At 39.2% G+C, this 21,553-nt stretch overlaps 1 protein-coding gene and 1 pseudogene across 4 annotated transcripts in view; one reads left to right on the top strand and one right to left on the bottom strand.

Moving 5' to 3' along the window:
* The first annotated feature begins 2,899 nt into the window (after window positions 1–2,899).
* CLTC (clathrin heavy chain) overlaps window positions 2,900–21,553 on the top strand; it is a 67,611-nt gene continuing 48,957 nt past the window's right edge. Inside the window, exon 1 of one of the 4 annotated variants that reach the window (XM_065911157.1) lies at window positions 2,900–3,201. In XM_065911157.1, coding sequence (XP_065767229.1) covers window positions 3,160–3,201 — 42 coding nt within the window. In that variant the 5' untranslated portion in view covers window positions 2,900–3,159. The remainder of the gene's footprint in view (window positions 3,202–21,553) is intronic. The other 3 variants (XM_065911155.1, XM_065911158.1, XM_065911156.1) reach the window with 3 other exon arrangements.
* Window positions 17,662–18,028, bottom strand: LOC136149982 (large ribosomal subunit protein eL37 pseudogene; annotated as a pseudogene).

Genomic DNA, 21,553 nt, shown 5'->3' with positions numbered 1-21,553 from the left:
TGGTACAGTGGGTTAAGTTTAAACTTCTGCTTCAAAATTAATCTCTTAATGTCTGAGAAATGCTTTATTTGTCGCCTCTGCAATGCAGTTAGTTCATGCTATTTTTAAAAGGTCAAGTTAAAAGGTATGGGCCTTAAATTCACCATTGCTTGCAGATGAAAAACTACAGAGGAATCCTACAAGGAAGTTTTTCTGATGTGTCATTCTCACTGATATATATATATAATATATATATATATATATTATATATATATCTCGGTGTAACACAGGTCCTGGCATAATATTCAGGAGACAAAGTTTTCTTGTGTAGGTTTTGAGAAACTGGCACTCCTCAAGATAGCAGAGGAACAATGTCGTTTTTGCTATTTACACTTGGTATAACTCAAAACAAGTACCTACTATTGAATATTCTGCTAAAAATACCTTCAAACTCAAAAGAATTTGACTGTTTTATTAACATTGCTACCTTGCTAAAACATTGGATTTCTGAAATCAAAAGCCATGATGACAATAACATTTATAGCCTTATTAAAAGACTTTGTCATAGTTTGATAACCTCATAAACCAGATAACAGATGTTGAGTGTTTTTCTCCCCCTATCTTCTCTAACTTAAGGTAGTGCCTGAAAACAAAGCCATTTAGTTACTGCTCAGGTAGCCGTTAACAGTGACTCAGCCTCTAGGGCTTATAAACAAAGTATTGATAACCTTTTGTCCTGCTTCTACACATTAACAAGAACAATGTACTACCATAAAAAGCTCTCTCTTTACCTCAGCCAAAAATCATTAGTCTTTAAAAGGCACAGATTTGGGTTTTGGTGTGTTTTTTTTTTTTTTTAATGCTTATCATCTAGTACATTTTTTTCTCTTGAAAAATTCTAGATTTACTGAAGGATACAGTGTTCAAAATGAGCTGGTATAATGTAAATGATTGTGAACACAAGGCATTAATTTCTGTGCGTGATGACACAGCACTCACTTTAACAATCTCAGTGCACTTTTGGTTACACATTCCACACCAAATATCCAAGCTAAAATCCATTGCTTTGTGGATTCTAACCGTATATCTAAAATTAGAGGTCTGTCTGAAAATGCAAGACTGTTATTAATAAAATTTTGGTCTCCGATTCATATCATAGCTCATTTGTATCCCGGATTCTGAGACTGGAAATATAAGTTGATTAAAGCTACTGCTTTGACTGTATAATAGAGCAGCAACACCTTTAGATCTTTAATTTAAAATCTGCATACTTCCAAAAGATTCCAAAGCAGCTCGTGTTTAAACTGGTTATTAGAAAGGTCATTTCAAATGCCACAGAATACAGAACATCTTCAAGTATACAGCTTAACAAAACATAATGAAACTTTGCCAAGCATAAATATTCACTCTGATGACATGGTGGTGGGGCTTTTCTTTGCAGAATAGTCTCTGTCTGCAATTTTAACTGCCAAAGATTCTTGTCTCATCCTCAGTATGTGAGATATACTTTGGGGAAAATATTAAAAGCAATTTAAATGATTAAGCAAATTTCTCTTAAGTAAAACTGCTTGACACACAAAATTACTATCTACCTAATAGGGGTTTTATGTTTAACTGAAAAGGGCACTAAAAATAATTAACGTGTACCTGAATAGTTCCTCAAGATCTTTCTGGAAAAAGTTACATCTCTCTTAAAATGAATGGCACAGAACGAAAATTCTTTTATCCTTTACTGTATCTGTGCTGTTATGAAATATCATTATAGCTTATACTTTAGCAATAGAGCACTGGGAAGGTTATTAACCGATACTGAATACCGTAGACAGCTTTACGCAGTGAGAAGACACGATGCTTCAGCTTTGAGGTACTTGCATTCCCAAACACTGCTAACTTACACTGTTAAGGTGGTCACACTGAAACACACCGCTAATAATCTCTTTCTCTAAGAGCGTATCTTAGCCACACTGAGAAAAAAGCCAACTTTAACCTAAACCTTTGAGGCTCATTATTTGACATGGCTGGAAAAAAAGTCCTCCTGCTACAATTTCAGTCCTATTATAATCTCCAGCAAACTACTAGGCTACACTCATAAACACGGCTGCCAAAATGTCCGGAGAAACGTTAAGAAAGGCCATCACAAGGCCTATTTGAGATACCTCATCAATGGCCTTCACCGCCCTTTGAGTCAATTGTTTAACATCCGAAGAGACTATTAGCTCTGCTAGAATCCAAACGTCAGCTTCTCCAACCGTCAGAAGGGCAGAGAGGATTTTAAACTCCATTTCCATGCCCCCTCTTTGGGATGTAACCACCACCCACCCACCACACGGAACCAGGCGGGGGAGGAGGGCAGCAGCCTACTGCCAAGACCGCTCTGCACGGAGGCCGTTTCCCTGAGTCACCGAGAGGGCGGGAGGCTGGGCCCATCTGCCCATGCCACGTCCTCTTCGTAAGGGACTCGATTTAAACAGACAGGGCGCACAGGGGAAGGCAGCAGCATCGCCATTCCTCAAGGAGGCCCAACAGCCACCTCATTCCCAGGAGACGCCGCACTTCCCCAGAACTCGCTCTGCATTCTGGCAGCGACCAGCCGACCTTTCCCGACCAGCGTCACGTGCACCCGGAAGTACGTGGGTGGGACCGAAAGCGCCCACGGAAATGACGTTGCTCGCCCTTAGTCGCATGATGTGGCAAAATGCAAAAAAAGGTGGTGGAGGGGGAGGGAAAAGCAGGCGGCTGGGGAAAGTGATGAGGCAAAAAAGTAGTCCCTTCGATGCCTCTATTTATTGCCTTGTCGCAGCCGTCAGCGAGTCCCTCGGCGCACTGCGCCCCGAATTCCTGCGCCCCACGGTACCGCGGCACTCCGTGGAGGGGTACATAAGGCGGAGGGGGGGTGAAGTGACTGGGGCGGAGTTCTGTTGCCGGGATCCCTCCGCAGGGCTCAGCCGTTTCCGGAGTCTGCGCTGCGCCCGGTTCCGCCATTGCGGCTCTCCCGGACCCTGGAGCCTCCGCCCCCGACCTGAGCTCCTTCGTCTGCCTGCCAGTTTCCTGCGTCCCCGGAGACTCTCCTGCTGAGCCCAGCCTCCCCCCTCCCCCTTCTCCTCCTCTCCTTGGAGAGCCCGGGCAGCCTCTGCCCCGCAGCCCCAGTGACAGGAGGAGACCATACCCCCCGACAGCGCCATGGCCCAGATTCTGCCAATTCGTTTTCAGGAGCATCTTCAGGTGCGGTGGGCCGGGGCTCGTGAGGGCTGTGGAGACGAGGGAGGTCGGAAGGAAGAAGCGGGAGTCTGAGTCTAAGCCAAAAAGAGTAGAATCGGGGGCGGAGGGTGGTATCGGTTCCTGAGGTAGGCGAAGGACGGGGCACTGTCTCCGAAAGCTTAAAGGGTTAAATGATTGATGTGAGGCTTGGGTGGCAAGGAAGCGAGTCGAGATCCATGGGGGAGCGAGGCCACGCTGGGGTTTGAAGGCCTCTCTGTCTTCGCTTCCTGGATGGCAAGGACTGCGCATGATAAACCCTTCCACCCCCCGGTTTTATTCATTTCATTCATTTGGGTTCGTGGAGCCGGGGACGGGGGGAGTTGTACGGTGGTGGTGATCTCCCGCGTTTCTTCCGGAGCAGGAATTCTCTTCTCCCAAGCCAGCGCAGGGCTGTCACTTCTCATTGCTTTCTCTCTTTCCCCTTTTCCCCCATCGTGCCTGCACCTAGGAGTTGTGGCGCGGGTGGGTTGGGGAGGAGCAAGCTTTTTTCCTTCCTCCCTCTGCGCCTCTCAGAGGGAAAGGCACCTTCCCCGGGGGTGGGGGAACGACAGCAGCTCCTCTTTTGCCTTGCCCAAGGCAGTAGGAACAGGGAAGGTCACTGAAGGAAAAGGAGGAGGATAGAATGGGGGAATGTATTTATCAGGGTGGTGTCAATTTCAGAGTGCGTGGCGGGGGGGGGATCAAGGTTCCTAGGGGGACTCGCCTTTTTTCACTTTCTTGATTTCTCTGCGAATGGTGCAGCTTTGATCCCCTCTTTGGTTCTAGAAAACAGAAAGGAGTTGTCCAGAGGTTATCGTGGGGTCTGCCGGAGGTTAGCAGGTAGTTGGCTTGGCGTGAGTACCTCCCTCAGGATTGCAAGGAATTGAATGAACCCTGGGGATACAGCACACTTGCCCTGAGATATGCAGGGTTATTTGGTCTGTAATTGGCTGCCTTTAGTAGGTTCTAGAGTTCTTCCCCATGGTGCAGTATCCCGTAGGCAGCAGACTGTCTTATCTGGCAGCTTGCCCATGGCGGGCCCAGGCAGGTGATCATTGGAGGACTTGACTGAATTAAGTCGTCTTTTGAGCTTCTGATTTTCCTGGTTCACCAATCCTTGTTTTACTTAGGCTGAAATAAATTTACTCATAAAGTATGTTTTCTTTCCAGTTACATCCTTAAAAGAGTCCTGCCTCCCCTCAGTCATTTGAAGGACTAGTTCGTAATGATAAGAGATGCCAGTGGTTTGACATGACACTAATACTAGTGATCTACTAGACACTTTACCATGAAATGCTATTTATTTTCTGCCATTGTTATAACGTATATAAAGGCTTCTTGCTATTAGATTTAATAGTCTGGCTGTCAACATAATTTCGTTTTTTACAGGTTATCACCTTTGCTTGCATCAGCAAGACTTCTTTTCCTTTGTCTTGAAATATAATGAGTAATCTTTACTCAAAAAAATGAGTTAAGTAATGTACTTTTATTCAGTCATTTTTGGTTTTCATAACTCATGCGATGTAATAGAACACTATTTGATAGAAGGTCAAAAAACATTAAGTGACAGAGTGGACCCAGAAATTATTGTTCATGCTCCATCAAAATTTTTGTTGCTGTGGTTACTACTGTTAAATGTGAACGGTTAGGAAAAGAATGTTTTTGAGTATGAAGGGAAAACACACCCTTGTCCTCACACTGAACTGCTTCTGGGATATAATCTTCTGCAGACAAAAGTATGTAAAATCATACACAAGAAAAGCAGTTAACAATTGCTGTTTGCTTTACAAAACAGAGGCATATCCCACTAGTAATAATCTTGTTTCTTGACTAGTGGTAGTTTGAGCAATAGTTTTTTCTTTCCTATTAATGAAGAAACAAGATTATTGAATAACTCCAAAGGTTGTACTCCAACCTTGTCACTAATTGAGACACATTTAATATAGGTCTCCTTTCTAAGTGGTTCATAGTTTTTGCAAATACTTGAGTGAAGCCATCTTCTCAACTACTTTGAAGAGTTGAGTGTAAAGTAGCTATGCAAATATACTTAAAGAATTCAGTCTTTCAATTTCTGGAGTAGTATATATAGCCCATGCCTAAGCTGAAGCTTACTATGGTGACTATATACTCTAGCTGAAAATGATTAATTGTTCAGAGCCCCAATCACCAGCCTCTTTTAGAATAATATAATTCCTGACTTTTCATTTTATTCATTCCCTTTATAAAAATTAATAAGGATTATTTTAATTGACATCTTAGATCTTTGACCTCTGAGCCTCTGCCAGTTTGCAAAATCTTTCTGAAACAATAATTGGGAACAAAAATTGAGGAACTTGAGTGTAGCATTAATCTGTGAAAGCGTCAAAGGGTGAACTTGAAATGAATTTATACCATCTAACTACTTGGACCAACCGAAGGGTCTGTCATCAAGGGCTTAGAACTACATCAAATGAACATTAATATTTTAAGTTACAAAGTTTTTTTTTTCTTTTTTAAGATGTTTAGGCCGATAGCAGTGAACAGATCAGTGCCTATTTGAACAAGATTTTGTTAGAATTGCAGGTTCTGAAAAAAATCCTAGGCTGTGTATAGAGTTGCCTGCAATCATCATTTCTTAGCTCATTTAGTATCTTTATGCTAATTGACATACTCCCAGGTTCTTTGGGTTTGAATTAAAAATCTCCCAAACCTGTTCTTTTCCCTTTGATCCATAAATGCAGGCATGGAATGTGTTGTGAATTCAGTGGTGGGGGTTCTTGATAATGGTTATTTTGATTTGCAAAGAGAAAGCAGTGCTGAGTTACTGGGATATGTTATATGCTTAACTCTACCACCTGGAAGAGTCATACTGCCTAGAATTATGTGGCAGTCTACTCTAGGCCACGTTTAAGGTGTATCAGGTTTTTCAGTATTTTCCTAATGGTCAATTTACTCTGCTTGTAAAGGGGTGTGGCTAATTCTAGGGAATATGCTTTCACTTTGTTTAGGAAATAATTTAAGACATAAAATGCTATGTGTGTAGAATCACAGTCATTTTCATTTTGGTGTGGAGTGAAGTACATGATTTCAAGAACCTTAACCTATATAATATTTGAATTATATTTAACAAGATGTTTTCCTGTCACTGTTACTGTGTGGCTTTAACTTTTTGAAAGCTACTCTCCAATGGAACTTTCTTCCATGATGAAAATTTATCCTAGCTCCAAAGGCATATTGAGCACTTGAAATGTTACTATTATGTCTGAGGGACTAAATTTTTACTTCTTTTCAGAAAGTTAGTGTAAATGTCAGTAGCTACATGAAGCTATTAATGAGGACATTGGACTGCACAATTGCAGGCAATACTGATGTGCTTTGTAAGAGTGAAGATTTATTTGGTCACCCATATTTATATGTCTGGAACATTTAAAAATATTTATTTACTTTACTGCTTTGAGTCTTCGTTGTAGAATGCAGGCTTAGTTGCCCTGCAGCATGTGGGATCTTGGTTCCTGGGCCAGGGGTTGAACCCATGTCCCCTGCATTGGAAGGCAGATTCTTAACTACTAGTCTCCCAGGGAAGTCCCTAGGACATTGTGTTAGCTAACTAACGCTTATTAATACAGAGTGTTGGTTGAATACTGTCTCTTTTGGGAAGTGGCGATGATGGACAGTGACTAGTGAACAGAAGGAGCAGCACTTGTAAGAGTCTGTTGTGTCCTATGAATGTAGTGGTTGCTTCCAAGTCTTCACTTAATATCTTAAACAGCTGGAGAAAGACTTAAACTCGTGCCCAAAGGAATACTGCAGAGTGAGATTTTAAATCTCGGTCTTCTGACACTAAATATTTCAAAGAAAAACAGTGATTGGCGTTAAGATGAGAAGTTATGCAGTATCCTGGTGTGCCTTTTTTTTCTGTTGGACTTTGGTCTGAGAAGTGATTTCTCTACTGATTTAATGTGTGGTTAATGATGTGGTATAGTAGACAGAGCAGGGGTTTGGAGGGTGTTGAGATCAGTGCCATCCAATAGAAAAATACAAGCCATATCTGATTTTCCAGTGGCCATATTAAAAGTAAAAAACAGGTAAAATTAATTTTAATGTTTTGTTTAACTCAGTGGACCCCAAGTGTTATTATTTCAATGTGTAATCAGTATAAATCTTTCAGGTGAGATACTTTTTATTCCTTTTTTGGGGGTACTGAATTTTCAAAATCTGATAGGTGTTTTATACTTAGAGCACATCTCAGCATTCATAAAGTTATAGTTGGAAAAACAGGTTTGCATATATAGGTTGTTCCAAACATGAGTTTGCCATAATTGACTTGATTATCTGTTACTGTTTAATTTTAATTAACTTAATATTGAAAATAAATTCAGTCACAATGACCACATTTCAGGTGCTCAGAACTGCATGTGGCTTGTGGAGTATGGCTGGAGTATTAGAGAAGCAGGTTAAGACTCGCCTTTTGCTCCTTTTTCTCTGTAAAATAGGTGTACTACCTCACAAAGTTATTGTGAAGATCTGTCATGTATGTGAAAGTCCTTGGTGTATCACTGGAAGGTATTCATTGTCAGCTGTATAATTTCTGTCCAGTCTATTCTATTCAGACACCTCTCAGCCAGTGACACATATTTGTAGACTTAATACCTAGATTTTTGTGGTTTATAAATATTTGATACTCAACTAAATTTGAATATTTACTATACATCAACAGTTACCTTACACTAAGGACAAAGTGGTGAACAGAACTGACTGCAGCTTGCATTGACTAGTTCGCAGAGGCTGTCCACATATAATTGTAACCACGGTTGTTACTGAATGTTTGATACAGTGCAGGGTTTAATACAGATAGTCGTAGGACACAAAATTGATTCTGCTCTGAAACTACCCAAAAGAAAGAAGTTTGTACATTAATCATTTATTGTATCCCGTGAGTGCTCACATGTGCCATTGGTACATCTTTCATTAGTGTCCCTTGGTCAGATAGATGAGACTCCTAATAAACCACATCTGATAAAATGCCCACCTGGAATGCCAGTCAGGCCTTTGTTAGTGTTGTTTATTTGTCCTTATATAAAATGATAGTGCAGAAATGTGTGTTTGCTTAGATAGGAAATGAGATCTTAGTCCTTCATGTTAGAAAGAGGCTATTTTTAAAAATTTATTTACATAGCAGTGCTTAAGCTACTTCATAAAATCAAATTGTAAGCCATAGCAAAGTTTAGAGCTCTAGATGTCTCCCCCCCCCACCTCTTGGCCAAGCGCCTGAGGCTAATGCTCTTAACTATGGGGGGTGGCAGGAGGCCTGGATCTGAATGTATTATGCAAAATCCATCTGTCAGACTTAGATTTTTGTCCCTTCTTTTGTTTTACAAAAGACATAATTTAAGATAGTTGATTCTGTTTTAGAGGGTGTAACAATTCATCAAATCTTAATTGTCCTGAAATCTACAAGATCAAAAATGGACCATTAGAGTTATTTGAACACCTACAGTGTGTCAGGAACTCTGCTAAATATTTTACGTTTATGATCTCATTTGATGAGCAAGAACATCCCTTCAGATAGATAGGGTTAGCCTTATTTTGCTGATGGGGAAAATAGAAGTTCATAGCAGTTAACCTATAGAGTCGCACACAGTTAGTGAGTGGGAGCTTAGACTTTAATATTTGCTCTTTCATTGTGGCATGTTGCCTCACTTGGTGACTGATCTGTATGCTTTGTATTTGTGCTGCGGTGGTCTTTGTATACATTCTACTAGTAGGTTGTTTTTAGGTCAGTAGTTTTTATATTAAGAGAAAAGTAAGGGCCAGGTGAACCAACATCTGATTTTCTGTGCCTTTAAACAGTTATTTAGCTGAGGTTTTTAAAGGGCTTTATCCAAGTTCCTGGTAAAAAGTTGTGCAGAATGATTGGGATCAGGTTAACTTGTAATATCCAAGAATTATCCATATCCCTTTCATAAGACTGAACTTCTCAAATTTCTCTTTCTTTCCTTAATGACTGGAGAGTGAATGTGTTCCAGTCTGAAGCCACTTGTGAAAGCAGGAAACTTCTGCTTTACTATATTATTCATGTTTTTGTGTCTATTCTAGTGTAAAACTGGAGTGGAACTCAAGGAAGACTGCTGTGCTTGGGGAGGAGGGGAGGGGAACGTGGGAGAAGAGTGCGCTCGTTCAGGTTGAGTAGCATAACCAGAGATGGGGAAGGGGTTAAAGATTCGTAGGATTGGGCTTTGGAGGCAGAGCTGCCAGTAACATTAATACTTCCTGTTCTGAATCATTGGGTTAATAAGGGCTTTTTTTTAAGTTCTGAAGTACAGCAGATTTTATTATTTATTTATTTATGGCCGTGCCTCGAAGCATGTGGGATCTTTAGTTCCCCTACCTGTAAAGAAAGCTGAGCACCAAAGAATTGACGCTTTTAAACTGTGGTGTTGGAGAAGACTCTTGAGAGTCCCTTGGACTGCAAGGAGATCCAACCAGTCCATCCTAAAGGAGATCAGTCCTGGGTGTTCATTGGAAGGATTGATGTTGAAGCTGAAACTCCAATACTTTGGCCACCTGATATGGAGAGCTGACTCATTGAAAAAGACCCTGATGCTTTGAAAGATTGAAGGCAGGAGAAGAGGACGATAGAAGATGAGATGGTTGGATGGCATCACTGACTCAATGGACATGAATTTGAGTAAACTCTTGGAATTGATGATAGGGAAGCCTGGCATGCTGCAGTCCATGGGGGTCGCAACACATGGAGTCGGACACGACTGAGTGACTGAACTGAACCTGTGCAGGGATCAAACCTGTGCCTCCTGCAGTGGAAGCTTGGGTCTTAACCACTGGACTGGCATGGAAGTCCCCTGAAGTACAGCAGATTTTAAAGCCTATTTTTGAAAGAGTAGGAACTGGGTCCATTGAAACCATTTTGTCACATTAAAATTTTTTAAGTATGCAATATACCATTGTAGAATATGTCTCAGATGTTTAATCCAAGCTCTGTCTTATTAGCTTTCCTCAACTTCTTCATTTATTAAATAATTAAAATAATACTTTTTGGCAGTTGTTAAGTTAGACTGCAGTATGTGTTTGTATTTATATCATCATGCTTAGCCCATACAGATACTCAAATATTCATCCTTAGCCCTATGCTGGAGGGTCTCATCATCCAGTAGAGCTGAACATATATGCTATGTGAGAGGGGAAAAAATGCCCATTTAGTGAGTTATTGAAGCCAGGCTCTTGGAGTTATACCAGACTCTCCTCCTCCTCCTCGTTTTCTTCATCCAGTAGATTTCTGAAGTAGGGAAGGAAGAATTGGAGGTCCTGGGGGTTGCAGTTTTTAATGACCCTTGAAATCATGTGAAATGAAAAATGAGAATTGGATTGAAAGTTGCTTTCATCTATTTCTGACCAACTGCTTATCAGAAAGAGGGCTTAAAAATGACTATTGTGGACAGAGGGAAGCAAAAGACTATCCATGTATGCTCAGCTTGACAAACTGACTTTGGGTAGATCTCATTATTTGAAAGATTAATAATTAGGGAAGACAACTGGTAGGCAGAAAATGGTTTACAAAATCCATCTCTTTCCCAGTTCTTTTTTTTTTTTTTTTTAGTTCTACCACTTTATTGCTACCAACCCATTTCCCTCCACCCTCGTGCACACATGCTCAGTCATGTAATCCCATGGACTTCAGCCCGCCAGACTCCTCTGTCCATGGACTTTTCCAGGCAAGAATACTGGAGTGGGTTGCCATTTCCTTCTCCATCTTTCCCAGTTCTTTATAATATTTTACATTGTCTCCTACTGAACTGTGCAAATCTATGGCAGGTTTCTTTTTTAAACCATAAAATATTCCTCTGTAAAGAGTTTCCTTACATAAACAGTCTTACCAAGTACTCATATTACTGAGTCCTTTTACAGTTGCTTCTGTTTGAATTGAATATTACAACACCATTCAGTGAAGGCTACCGTGGACTTGAAATCAGCTGCATTGGTAAGAGGTAACACATAATAATTATTCTTCTCTGTATTGCCTCACAATTAAAACTGTCTGATGTTGTAAGCAAACATTTTAAATATTGCTTGAAAACCAGTTCATTAGGGAGATGTTTCTGGAGATTATAATCCAAAAAGAAGTGTAAAACAACTCCTGATACATAAAAAGAAATTAGAGACATGTTATATAAATTTCCCATGACTGCACCATAATGAATTTTTTAAAAGCACTGTGATGGAATGGAGATGACTTTTCTACTGCTAATGAAGACTCTGTTGTGACACATGGGTTTGAAGAGTTTAAATGGTTTCTGAAATGTGAAGAGTAGAAAGTAATTTCCAAGTTACTTTATACTTTTAAATGTCTATAAACTTAAGTCAAATGACTGCTTGAATTATATATTAAGCACATCTAAAGTTAAAGTTAACCATTTTAAAATGAACAATATAATGGTATTTAGTTTGCTCACAGTATTTTGCAGCTATCACCTGTATCTAGTTCCAAAGCCTTTCATTAAACTGAAAGGAAACCTCATATCCATTAAGCTGTCTCCTTCCTCCCATCCCCCAAAACCATTAATATGCTTTGTCCCTGAATTTATCTGTAAATGGAAACATACAGTCTGTGATCTTTTGTGTCTAACCTCCTTTGCTCAGCATACTGTTTGAGGTTTAGCCGTGTAGTATGTATTAGTATAAGTGCTTCATTCTTTTATGGCTGAATAATACTCCTTTGAATGGATATACCACATTTTATTTTTCCTGTCATCAACTGATGAACATGTGTTCTTTCTACCTGGTGACTGTTGTGAATAGTGCTACTATGAACATTAATGTACAAGTTTTTGTTTGAATACCTATATTTAGTTGTTTTGAATATATACTGAGGAGTGGAATTGTTGGGTCATATGGTAACTCAGCAGTGTGGGAGACTGGGGTTTGATCCCAGAATCGGGAAGATCCCCTGGAGAAGGAAATGGCAACCCACCCCAGTATTCCTGCCTGGAGAATTCCATGGACAGAGGAGCCTGGGGGGCTACAGTCCATGGGGTCAGAAAGAGTCAGGCATGACCGAGTGACTGACACTGTAACACTGTGATAAACTCTGTATTTTAACTTTCTGAGGGGCCACCCAGCTTTTTCACAGCAGCTACACCGTTTTACATCCCCATCAGCCACGTATGAGGGTTCCAGTATTTCCACATTCTCTCCAGCAGTTATCAAAAGCTTTTTTGGATGACCAGGGAATAGTCTGCTTGGGGAAAATGAATACCCTGTTTAGTGTTTTTATTTCTGTGTGTTCTCTTCCAATCTTTGTAGTTCTGCCCTCCATTAAATTGTGTGTTCTGCTTTAGATTGCATTTCCATTTTTTCTGAGATACTACCTGTAACCACCACCTGGAACCAATCTTCGGTAGCATTCAGTTATTTTGTGCCAGCTAAATGGCATTTATACAGGAAAGGGCAAAACCCTGGGCAGTCAGATATATCTGCAAGATTTGGGGTATAAAAATTTCCCTGTATTTCCCTGCAGCTTGATTAGAATTAATATGTGATATTTCATCAAATTATTGGGTTATTTTAAAGAATGAGTCACATATAAGGTTTGAAATTTTCCAGTTAGCTGGCTACAAGTAGGAAAAATTCTTTGAATCTCCTGATAGTTTACCAAAGCTAGTAGCCTTACAGTTCCTGTCTGCAACTATGGTTCCTTCCTGAAAATACCACTTAAACAGTTTGGCGTGAGTGACCAGAGTTAACAAAAAACAAAACTCCTGAGAGTGATTGCTTCAGAGATTTATATGGAGTAGAAACAAATGTATATGTTAAGTATGGAGTCCACAAGGGCATTTTTATTTGTTGCTTAAAATGTGTGAAGTACATAGAAAACACTGACTGCTATACTGTTGATGAAAGAACTAAAGAAATGCTGCATTTTCAGTATTTTTAAAATTTCCTATAGAAAACAGCAATTGCAGTTTTTGACATGCTAGTTTCCTGGAAAGGCTCAGCAGTTAACTACTGTCAGCATTTTCTTCACTGTGATTAATGGCGGTGAAGGTAGAGGATGTTTGGAACTTTTAAAGGAAGTCATGCTGAGTGAAATCCTTGGGTAGGAAGTTAACCAGATCTTCGAGCACTTAAAATTATCAGTATTGGATGACATCCAAGTATCAACAGGACTAAAACTGTTGACTTCTTTACTCTGTAGCAGTAAAGTAAATAAAGACTTATTAAGTCTTTATCATCTTGATAAAGATACAAGATTCAGGGACTTCCTTCTCTGTCTCGTGGTTAAGACTGCGCTTCCCCTGCAGGTGGTGAAGGTTCCATTCTTGGTGGGGGAACTAGAATCCTGCAAGCCACATGGTGCACCTCCCCCTCCCCCCAAAAGCTGCGTGATTCACTTACAGAAAATGTCTAACCCTAACCCTAACCCTAACTGAAGTAGGACTATACCGGAGAGCAGGCACAAAAACTGCCTTGTCTGAAATACAGTATCTGTGCGTGTTTCCTTTACATTCTATTAAGATGAAACAAGGAGGAAGGAACCAGAAAGTGTAAAGCCAAGCACTAATTGTGAAACATAATCCATAATAATGCTGTCATAAACACAAAATTTAATATATTTTGATCTTCAGCTGATTCAGCTGATAAATGAGTTGTGTTCTGAGCTTACTAGTCATTCATTAGGAAACAGACTCCCCGGGTGTGCTTATAAAGAAGCCTGTTTCCAGTGAATGTTCCTGTCTGATCAAATGTAGGAAGTGCTGGTTGAAATTAGTAGACTCAAAGCACACTTGTCATTCTTTAAATTGTATGATATTTGTAGGCATAGACACAGTTGTGATTGATTGCTTAGACGGACGTTGTGCTGATGGAGAGTCATTTTTAGCTAATCAAAGAATTGGACATGGAAAAAGTAGTCTGGTTTTAGTTGGTTGAGTTGTCTTATGGCAGAATTTTCTACCCTTTTTAATACATGTATACTATTGGATTAAATACAGACATAGTCCATTTGGTTCCTTTAACAGCGTTTTCATAGTTTGATCACTGATGTATTCTAATAGATGCTGACTCATCGTCAGTGGATTTCCTGATTTCTTTGATACGTGAAGATTTTCCAAGCTTTCTTTAGTAACAAGAATTTTTAAAAAAAGTGATTCCCACATTGGCCCTCACTATGTAATGTTAGTAGCATGACATCAGAGCCAATCTGGTTTAGGATCGTTTGTCATGACACCACGGTCCCAGAGTTAAATAGCTGTAAAAGGATAGACAACTCTAAAACAAATGGGCCCCCCCGTGCCATTCTAAGAGCTGGTGTGCTTGCTTACTCTCTGAGTCGTGTCTGACTCTTGGCGACTCCATGGACTGTAGCCCGGCAGTCTTCTTTGTTCATGGGGATTCTCCAGGCAAGAATACTGGATGGGTTGCCATGCCCCCCCTCCTTCAGGAGATCTTCCCAACCTAGGGATCAAACCCAGGTCTCCCGCATTGCACGTGGATTCTTTACCGTCTGAGCCACCAGGGAAGCTCTAAGAGCTTCCCATTTATTAGATTGCTTAAATAAGCCTTTTATACGGCACCCGATCATGCCTTGCTCCCCCTCATACAGGGATAGACGCTTTCTCTTTGCCACATGGACAGTTAAATCAAGTATAGTTTCAAAACCAAGACCGGAAAAGCAAAGCTTAAAATGTTAAAAACTGATGAGCATTTAACTTGGATTTCTGAATCTAATATTGCTGAAGTTAAAAAATTTGACCACATTTCTTTGATATTAATACAGTCTCTTTCAGAGTCAACATTTTTTAAATTGAGGATTCATCTTACAGTTGTACTCTTCTTTCCCCGAAAGCTTTTTGACATTATTGAGCATCTTAAAAATTGAGGCAGTGGTAGTTTTATCAGACACAGAGATGGGCTTATCTTTTCCCCTGTTCTCTGAAGAAATTACATCAGTCCCTTTTAACCTGGGCCTTAGTTATTTGAATGTTTAGTGGTTTCTTAAAAGGCACCCAGAGTGAGGTGGTCTCTTCCTTGGACTTGAGGTAGCTTTGAACTTTGTAGACTTTTTCTGCTTAAGCCTCCTGCAGCTACCTGGACTCTGAGCCCTGCAAGTTGTAATTTTTTTCCTGCTTTTCCTTGTCTTGTCTGCAATCCTTATCTAGGGTGAGTGTGTCTTTTTGCCAGCTGTCCTTTATATTTTGCCAGATTTTAATTTAAAAGAAGTTCTCCCTTTCTCCTTGTTGGACTCGCAAGAAAAACTTCTGAAAACAGTGCTCTGCAGTAGAACTGTGCCATAATGGAAATATTCTACATTCTGTGCTTTCCACTATGGTAGTCACATGTGGCAGTTGAGAGCTTGAAATGAGATCAGTGTGACTGAGAAACTGAATTTTAAATTTTATTTACTAAGCAAAAGTAAATGGCTACATGTGACCATATTGGACAGTGTAGCAAACCTCTCAGTTCTGATTGGGCAGATGTTATTCAGCTCCTTCACAGAGCAAAATCAAACCAGATGAATGGTTTGATTTTCATCTCTGCCTTTTGAAGTTATGTTCTTCCTTCCTGCCCTGAAGGTAAACTGTCCCAATAAAGTCTAATCCTTATAGCTTCAATTTAATTTTCAAGTTCTGTAATCTATAAGAGCATAGATTCATCCCTCTTAAAGCTTCAAAAAATAATAAATTTGCACATTTTCATAATACTGGTAAGAGCATATACCCTTGTCATCTAGATTTTTAATGCTGTTTTGCTGTATTTGTTTTAATTAAACATTTTTTTAAAATTTAGGCTATTACAATGTTTCATAAATATTCCAGTATGCATGCATCTTTAGAAAATAAGAAAAGCTTTTTATAATCACAATATCATTATAGTATCCTAATAGTTAACAATTCCTCAGGGTTCTGAAACCCAATCCATATTCAGATTTCCCTTTTTGTCCCTAAATGTTTGGTTCCTTTAAAGCAGGATCCATGCAAGATCTGTATGTTGCCTTCAGTTACGACTCTTGTAAAAAACATTCTAATTCTTACAGAGTTTGAGATTTACAGAAAAGTCGAAGAATGGTACAAAGATTCTTTGCACACTTTACCCAGATTTGTCAGTTCTTGGTTTTTTTTGTTACATTTGATTTATCCTCTCTCAGTACATTTTTTTTTTAACTGAACTGTTTGAAAGTGGTTTGCAGATATGATGCCTCTACCACTACATACTCTAGTGCGTGTTTAATAAGAAAAACCAAATGATCTTATACAGCCATGCTGCAGTGACTGAGGTGAAGAATTTGACAGACTACTGTTATCTCAGGCTCAGTTCAGACTTCATCAGTTGTTCCAGTAATGTTCTTTGTAAGAAAATTCAGGATTATGAATAAGTTGTCCTGTCTCTTTAAAAGAATAGAGGTCATTTTTTTGTGGCATGTTCCTCAGTTTGCATTTGTCTGATGTGTCTTCGTGGTTGAATTCAGGTTGTATACTTTGGCCGGAATGCTACAGGAGTGATGTGTTCTTTGTAATGCTTCACATTGGGAACCACATGCTATCGTTTTGACTCATTGCTAGTTATGTTAACTTTTGTCCCAACCCTTTGATGAGGGTTGGGCCTAGCAGTTTTCTTCACCATATATCTCCTTTTCCCTTTGTAATAAGTGTTTTGTGGGGAGGTATTTTGAGACATTGCAAATACTTGTTGTTCCTCAAAATTTCATCTGTTTTTGTATCCATTGATGATTTCTGTCTGAATCAATTATTGTGTTGATCGCCAAAGACTTGACTTTTAAAGAATTCCATCAGTCTTTTACCATTTTTAAGTTAGCTTTCTTTTGCAAGGAACAACGTCTCCTTTTTTGTTTATATTAGTGCAGAATCCTGGGTTTCATAAATCTTTTAATCTGTAGTTATCCTGAAAAGTAATTAGCCTATACAATTAGTAAAGGAATGTTGTCCTTTTGTGTAAGAATATTTGAGCCTTTAAAACTATTGAGAGGCAGAAATGGCAGAGACTTTCATTCCTTAAGAAAGTTTTTTTATTTGAGGAGGTACAGCTTACTTGGGTAAATGGATCTGAAATAGTGGGGCATGGGCAGATTAGGAAAAATTGGGAAATTTTGGTTTTGGAAATGTTTCGGGGGTTGGGGGCAGTGTGTGCGTGTCTCTCTGAACCGGGTAGCTTCAACTCTTTGGCACACTAAGGGAGAAAGACTGTCCTGCTTTCCACTTCACCTGTTTCTTAGCCTTAAGGTCTTTAGGGTAAAGAGAATTATTGCTCCTGACCTTATGCCTTCTGTTTACATTAGCTTCCCTGGCTTGCTCCCTAAACAAAGCTTTAGGAGACATATTTACCAGGTTTGCTAGAAAGCCTTAGTAGTACTGTTCATGGTGCTCTTAAAAATAAGAGTTGAAATAGAATGGGGTTACTTGGCATGGATATGTTACATGATTCCATGTTATGTGATTTTGTTTTTTGTTTTTTTTTTTAAAGCCAGAACATTTATTGCGCGACTAATTGTTGAAATCCTTAGGATGAACTGGATGCTGCAACAACCGCTCGCTTGGGTTTAGGTGTTGTTCCTTCACGGAATCCATGCCTGAATCTGCGGTATACAATTTTTAGGTGCCTCATTCGACCAGTCCTGGTGGTATTTCGTCTTTTAGCTTTAGCACTCCAATTATACTTTCTCTTTCGCTTGGCAGGGTAGCCACACTTGCCACAGGTCGACTTCTGAAGGTGGTAGTCCTTAGAGCCACAGCGGTGGCACAGCGAGTGCGTCTTATTCCGACGCTTTCCAAACGATGCCATTCCCTTCGTCATCTTGCTTCTGCCGCCGAGACCAAAGAGTGTTATGTGATTTTGAAGATTCTGGTCTCTGCCTGACTTTTAGTTGGGTAAATTAAAGAGCAGAATTGGACATTTTAAAGAGTAATTTCCTTTTCTCAAAAGAAAAAACAAATATGCAGTGTCTAGTTAAGCATGGAGAGACTAGTAATCTTTTTATCAGTAGTTCAGAGAAATTCACACCCAGAGTCTTAGCCAACTTCTAGCACAGCTGAATTAAACAGATAAAATGCAAATTCAAAAAAAGCTTATCTTGAGCTGGCCAGAGTACTTATGCCTTATATGTACTAGTAGTGTCTATTGAGGCTTTGCTATGTTCTGAAAGCACTTCAATTAAATCCTCACAATTGTGGGAAATGTACTATGATCTCAGATGTTTCAGATGAAGAAATGATAGATGTACAGAGAAAACTGATTTACCTTTGGTCATTTATGTGGCAAAACTAGGGCTAAACCCAGACATTTTGGCTCCTATGATAAATCCACAGAACTGATTCTGGATGGCATTTGTAGTTTATAATCAGAGTTATACATTTGTACAGTAATTGTCTATTTGAATGAAGAACCTTCTGTGTTCTCTGGATTGTGGGGAATCTGAAATTTTTTTTTTCACTACAAAACTAAGAATGCAGTGTCTTTTTTCCCGTTGGTATGTTAATCCAAATTGGGGGGAGAGGGGAGAAGGAAAAGGAAACAGTTCTGTGTCATCTGTAAAATATAATCCAGGGCATCCAGAGTGTTGGGTGTGCTGATTAACAGTAAATCTGTTCACAGTCAACCCTCCTCTCCGTGTCTGTGGTTTCCTGTACTTATAAAGGACTTAACCAGCATCTGTGGGTTTTTGTTGTCTGCCAGGGCACCTGGAACCAGTCCCCAGTGGGTAGCCAGAGATGGATGACTACTTATTTTTTAGAATCTGAACTAGATTTAAATGTCAAGTCTTAAAACAGTAGTGCCACTTACAGACTAGTATGCAGAATCTAGCCTGAAAACTAAACAAATGGCAAAGTTTGGGTGGCTTTCTTTAAAAGGGAGCGATGGATAGTTGTGTGCTTTTGTGCATGTACCATTAGTGGTTTGTTTTTTTCCTAAGGGAGACTAGTGTTTCTTTTTAAGGGAAACTGGAGAAATATATATATATATATATATATTTTTTTTTTTTTTTTATCTGTGCATAGGATGTCTAAGATGGAAAAGTGTCCCTAATTGCTGGCAGGTGAGAGGTATTACTGGAAACATGGAGTGAGTGACTTTTAATAGTGGTTATACCCTTTTGTATAGAATGAATGGTCATATGCATGTCACAACTATTCAGAAAGAAAGCAATCCATTTTCTTGGACTGAAAGGTATTGACTCCATATCCTTATTTTATAAATAATTATAAAATAATAAAAATTATTTGAAGTTTAAAAAAGATACTTTATTATAGAAACTTCCAAATATATCCCAAAATATAATATTCCCAACTTCAACAGTTGAGAGTCCCTTGGACACTAAGGAGATCAAACCAGTCAATCCTGAAGATGAAATGAACCCTGAATGTTCATTGGAAGGACTGAAGCTGAGGCTCTAATAGAGTTAAGCCACCTGATGGGAAGAGCTGACTCATCGGAAAAAACCCTGATTCTGGGAAAGATTGGGGGGCAGAAGGAGAAAGGGGTGACAGAAGACATGGTGGTTGGATGGCATCACTGACTCAGTGGACAGGAGTTTGAGCAAACTCCAGGAGATAGTGAAGGACAAAAGGGAAGCCTGGCATGCTACAGTCCATGGGGTCGCAGAGAGTCCAGCACAGCTTAGCGAATGGACAACAAACAACTTCAAAAGTAGCAATATTTTGCCAGTTGAGAGGATTAGAAAATGTGGACAGAGTTTGAGTATTATTGTGTATTCTCTGAAAACAGCTGCAAGTGTGGAGACGCTTAATATTAATATGTTCTCTGAATTTATTAATGGTTTGTTCCACAGTCTGTGATTCAGTTTCTGTGGTATATAGCTCATATACCATTAGACCTTTATAACTGACTAGAATATTTTATGGCTAGTATACGGTGTTTTGAAAATGAAACCTGTTTAAAAACATTATAGTGTTTTGGGTTTTGTTTTTTGTCTGCACTGTGCAGTTTGCGGGACCCTAGTTTCCTGACCAGGGATCAAACCTGGGCTTGCAGCAGTGGAAGTGTGGAGTCCTAGCCATTGGACCGCCAGGAATTCCCTTCATTGTATTTTAAAGTTTTAATCTATACAGATATTATTAGACACAGATATGTAGTATGATAACCCTTTTATGTGACCCCATTTTGAGAGTGCATCTAACCCAGAATTGCTTTGGGATGTTTTTCTTTTTAATATACCCTTGGAAAATATGGGAAGAATTGGTGAGTGTCCTGGGTATTCTCACTGAGAAGTATGAGCAGTAAGGAAAAATTCTTCCTGACCTTATTTGAAGAGAAGGGAGAAAAAGTAACTTTAAAAAAAAATAAATTTATTTTAATTGGAGGCTAATTACTTTACAATATTGTAGTGGTTTTGCCATGCATTGATATGAATCTGCCACGGGTGTACATGTGTTCCCCATCCTGAACCCCCCTCCCAAATAACTTTCTGTTAACTGATTGGAATAGGTCATTTATCCTAACAACTGGGAGAGGTTTTTTAGGAAGGAGCAGTTTCCTATTTAGGTGTGTAAATGGGCATTACTTAAGTATGCTTCTTAAAATGCTCAAATGTGTAGATTGGAGAGGATTTGCCACCTACTTCTTATTTAATTTTGTTTTTTAAAAAAAAAAGTGTAAATCTTTCATATGGAGTACATTCTTGATAGAGAAGGTTAAAAAATAAATATACACAGCTTTCTCGGTAGAATGTGTTTAATGAGAAAAAAAAAGTAAAAGTACTACATAGATTGAGAAGTATCAGGAACTGCCCCCACTTTGCACCAAATCTTTGCTTTTTCTGCAAATAAAACAGCTCTGAGGCTGAAGGTCTCTGCTGTCTTTTGAAGACATTTCTTGCTGCATTTATCTGGAGATCTGATAGAGAATAAAAAACACATGTTTCTTGACTTACCATGTTCCCTCTTTATTATCTCATAGTGTTTTCTTTCTTTTTTTTTTCTTCATAGTGTTTTCTTAACAGTTGTCTTCTACCTAACTCTTATGTGGACAGATAAAAAGGAATCTCTTAGAATCATTTAGTTCAATGTGTTTGTGGTTTGCATCCTTGTTATAATTTTACTATTTGACTAGCACTGTTTTATTTTTACTTTCTCAGACACTTTAGTATTTAAGCTATGACAGCTGAGACTCAAAAAATTGCCTTTGGTGAATGCTTGGTAGTAACTTAGAAGCCTAGAATTCTTTGAAAGAGTAGTTGAGAAGATAACTTGTTGCTTATGTATATGGTTCTGGGAGCTCTAGGATCTACTGAAACATTTTTTTAATTGTTGGAAAGGTAACTCTCAAACTCGAGCCCGGGGACTGGTCTACTCTGAAATAAAGATGTGTCCAC

The sequence above is a fragment of the Muntiacus reevesi genome, chromosome 18 (assembly GCF_963930625.1).
Source record: "Muntiacus reevesi chromosome 18, mMunRee1.1, whole genome shotgun sequence".
Classification (NCBI taxonomy): Eukaryota; Metazoa; Chordata; class Mammalia; order Artiodactyla; family Cervidae; genus Muntiacus; species Muntiacus reevesi.
This window is presented reverse-complemented; position numbering and strand designations above follow the sequence as displayed.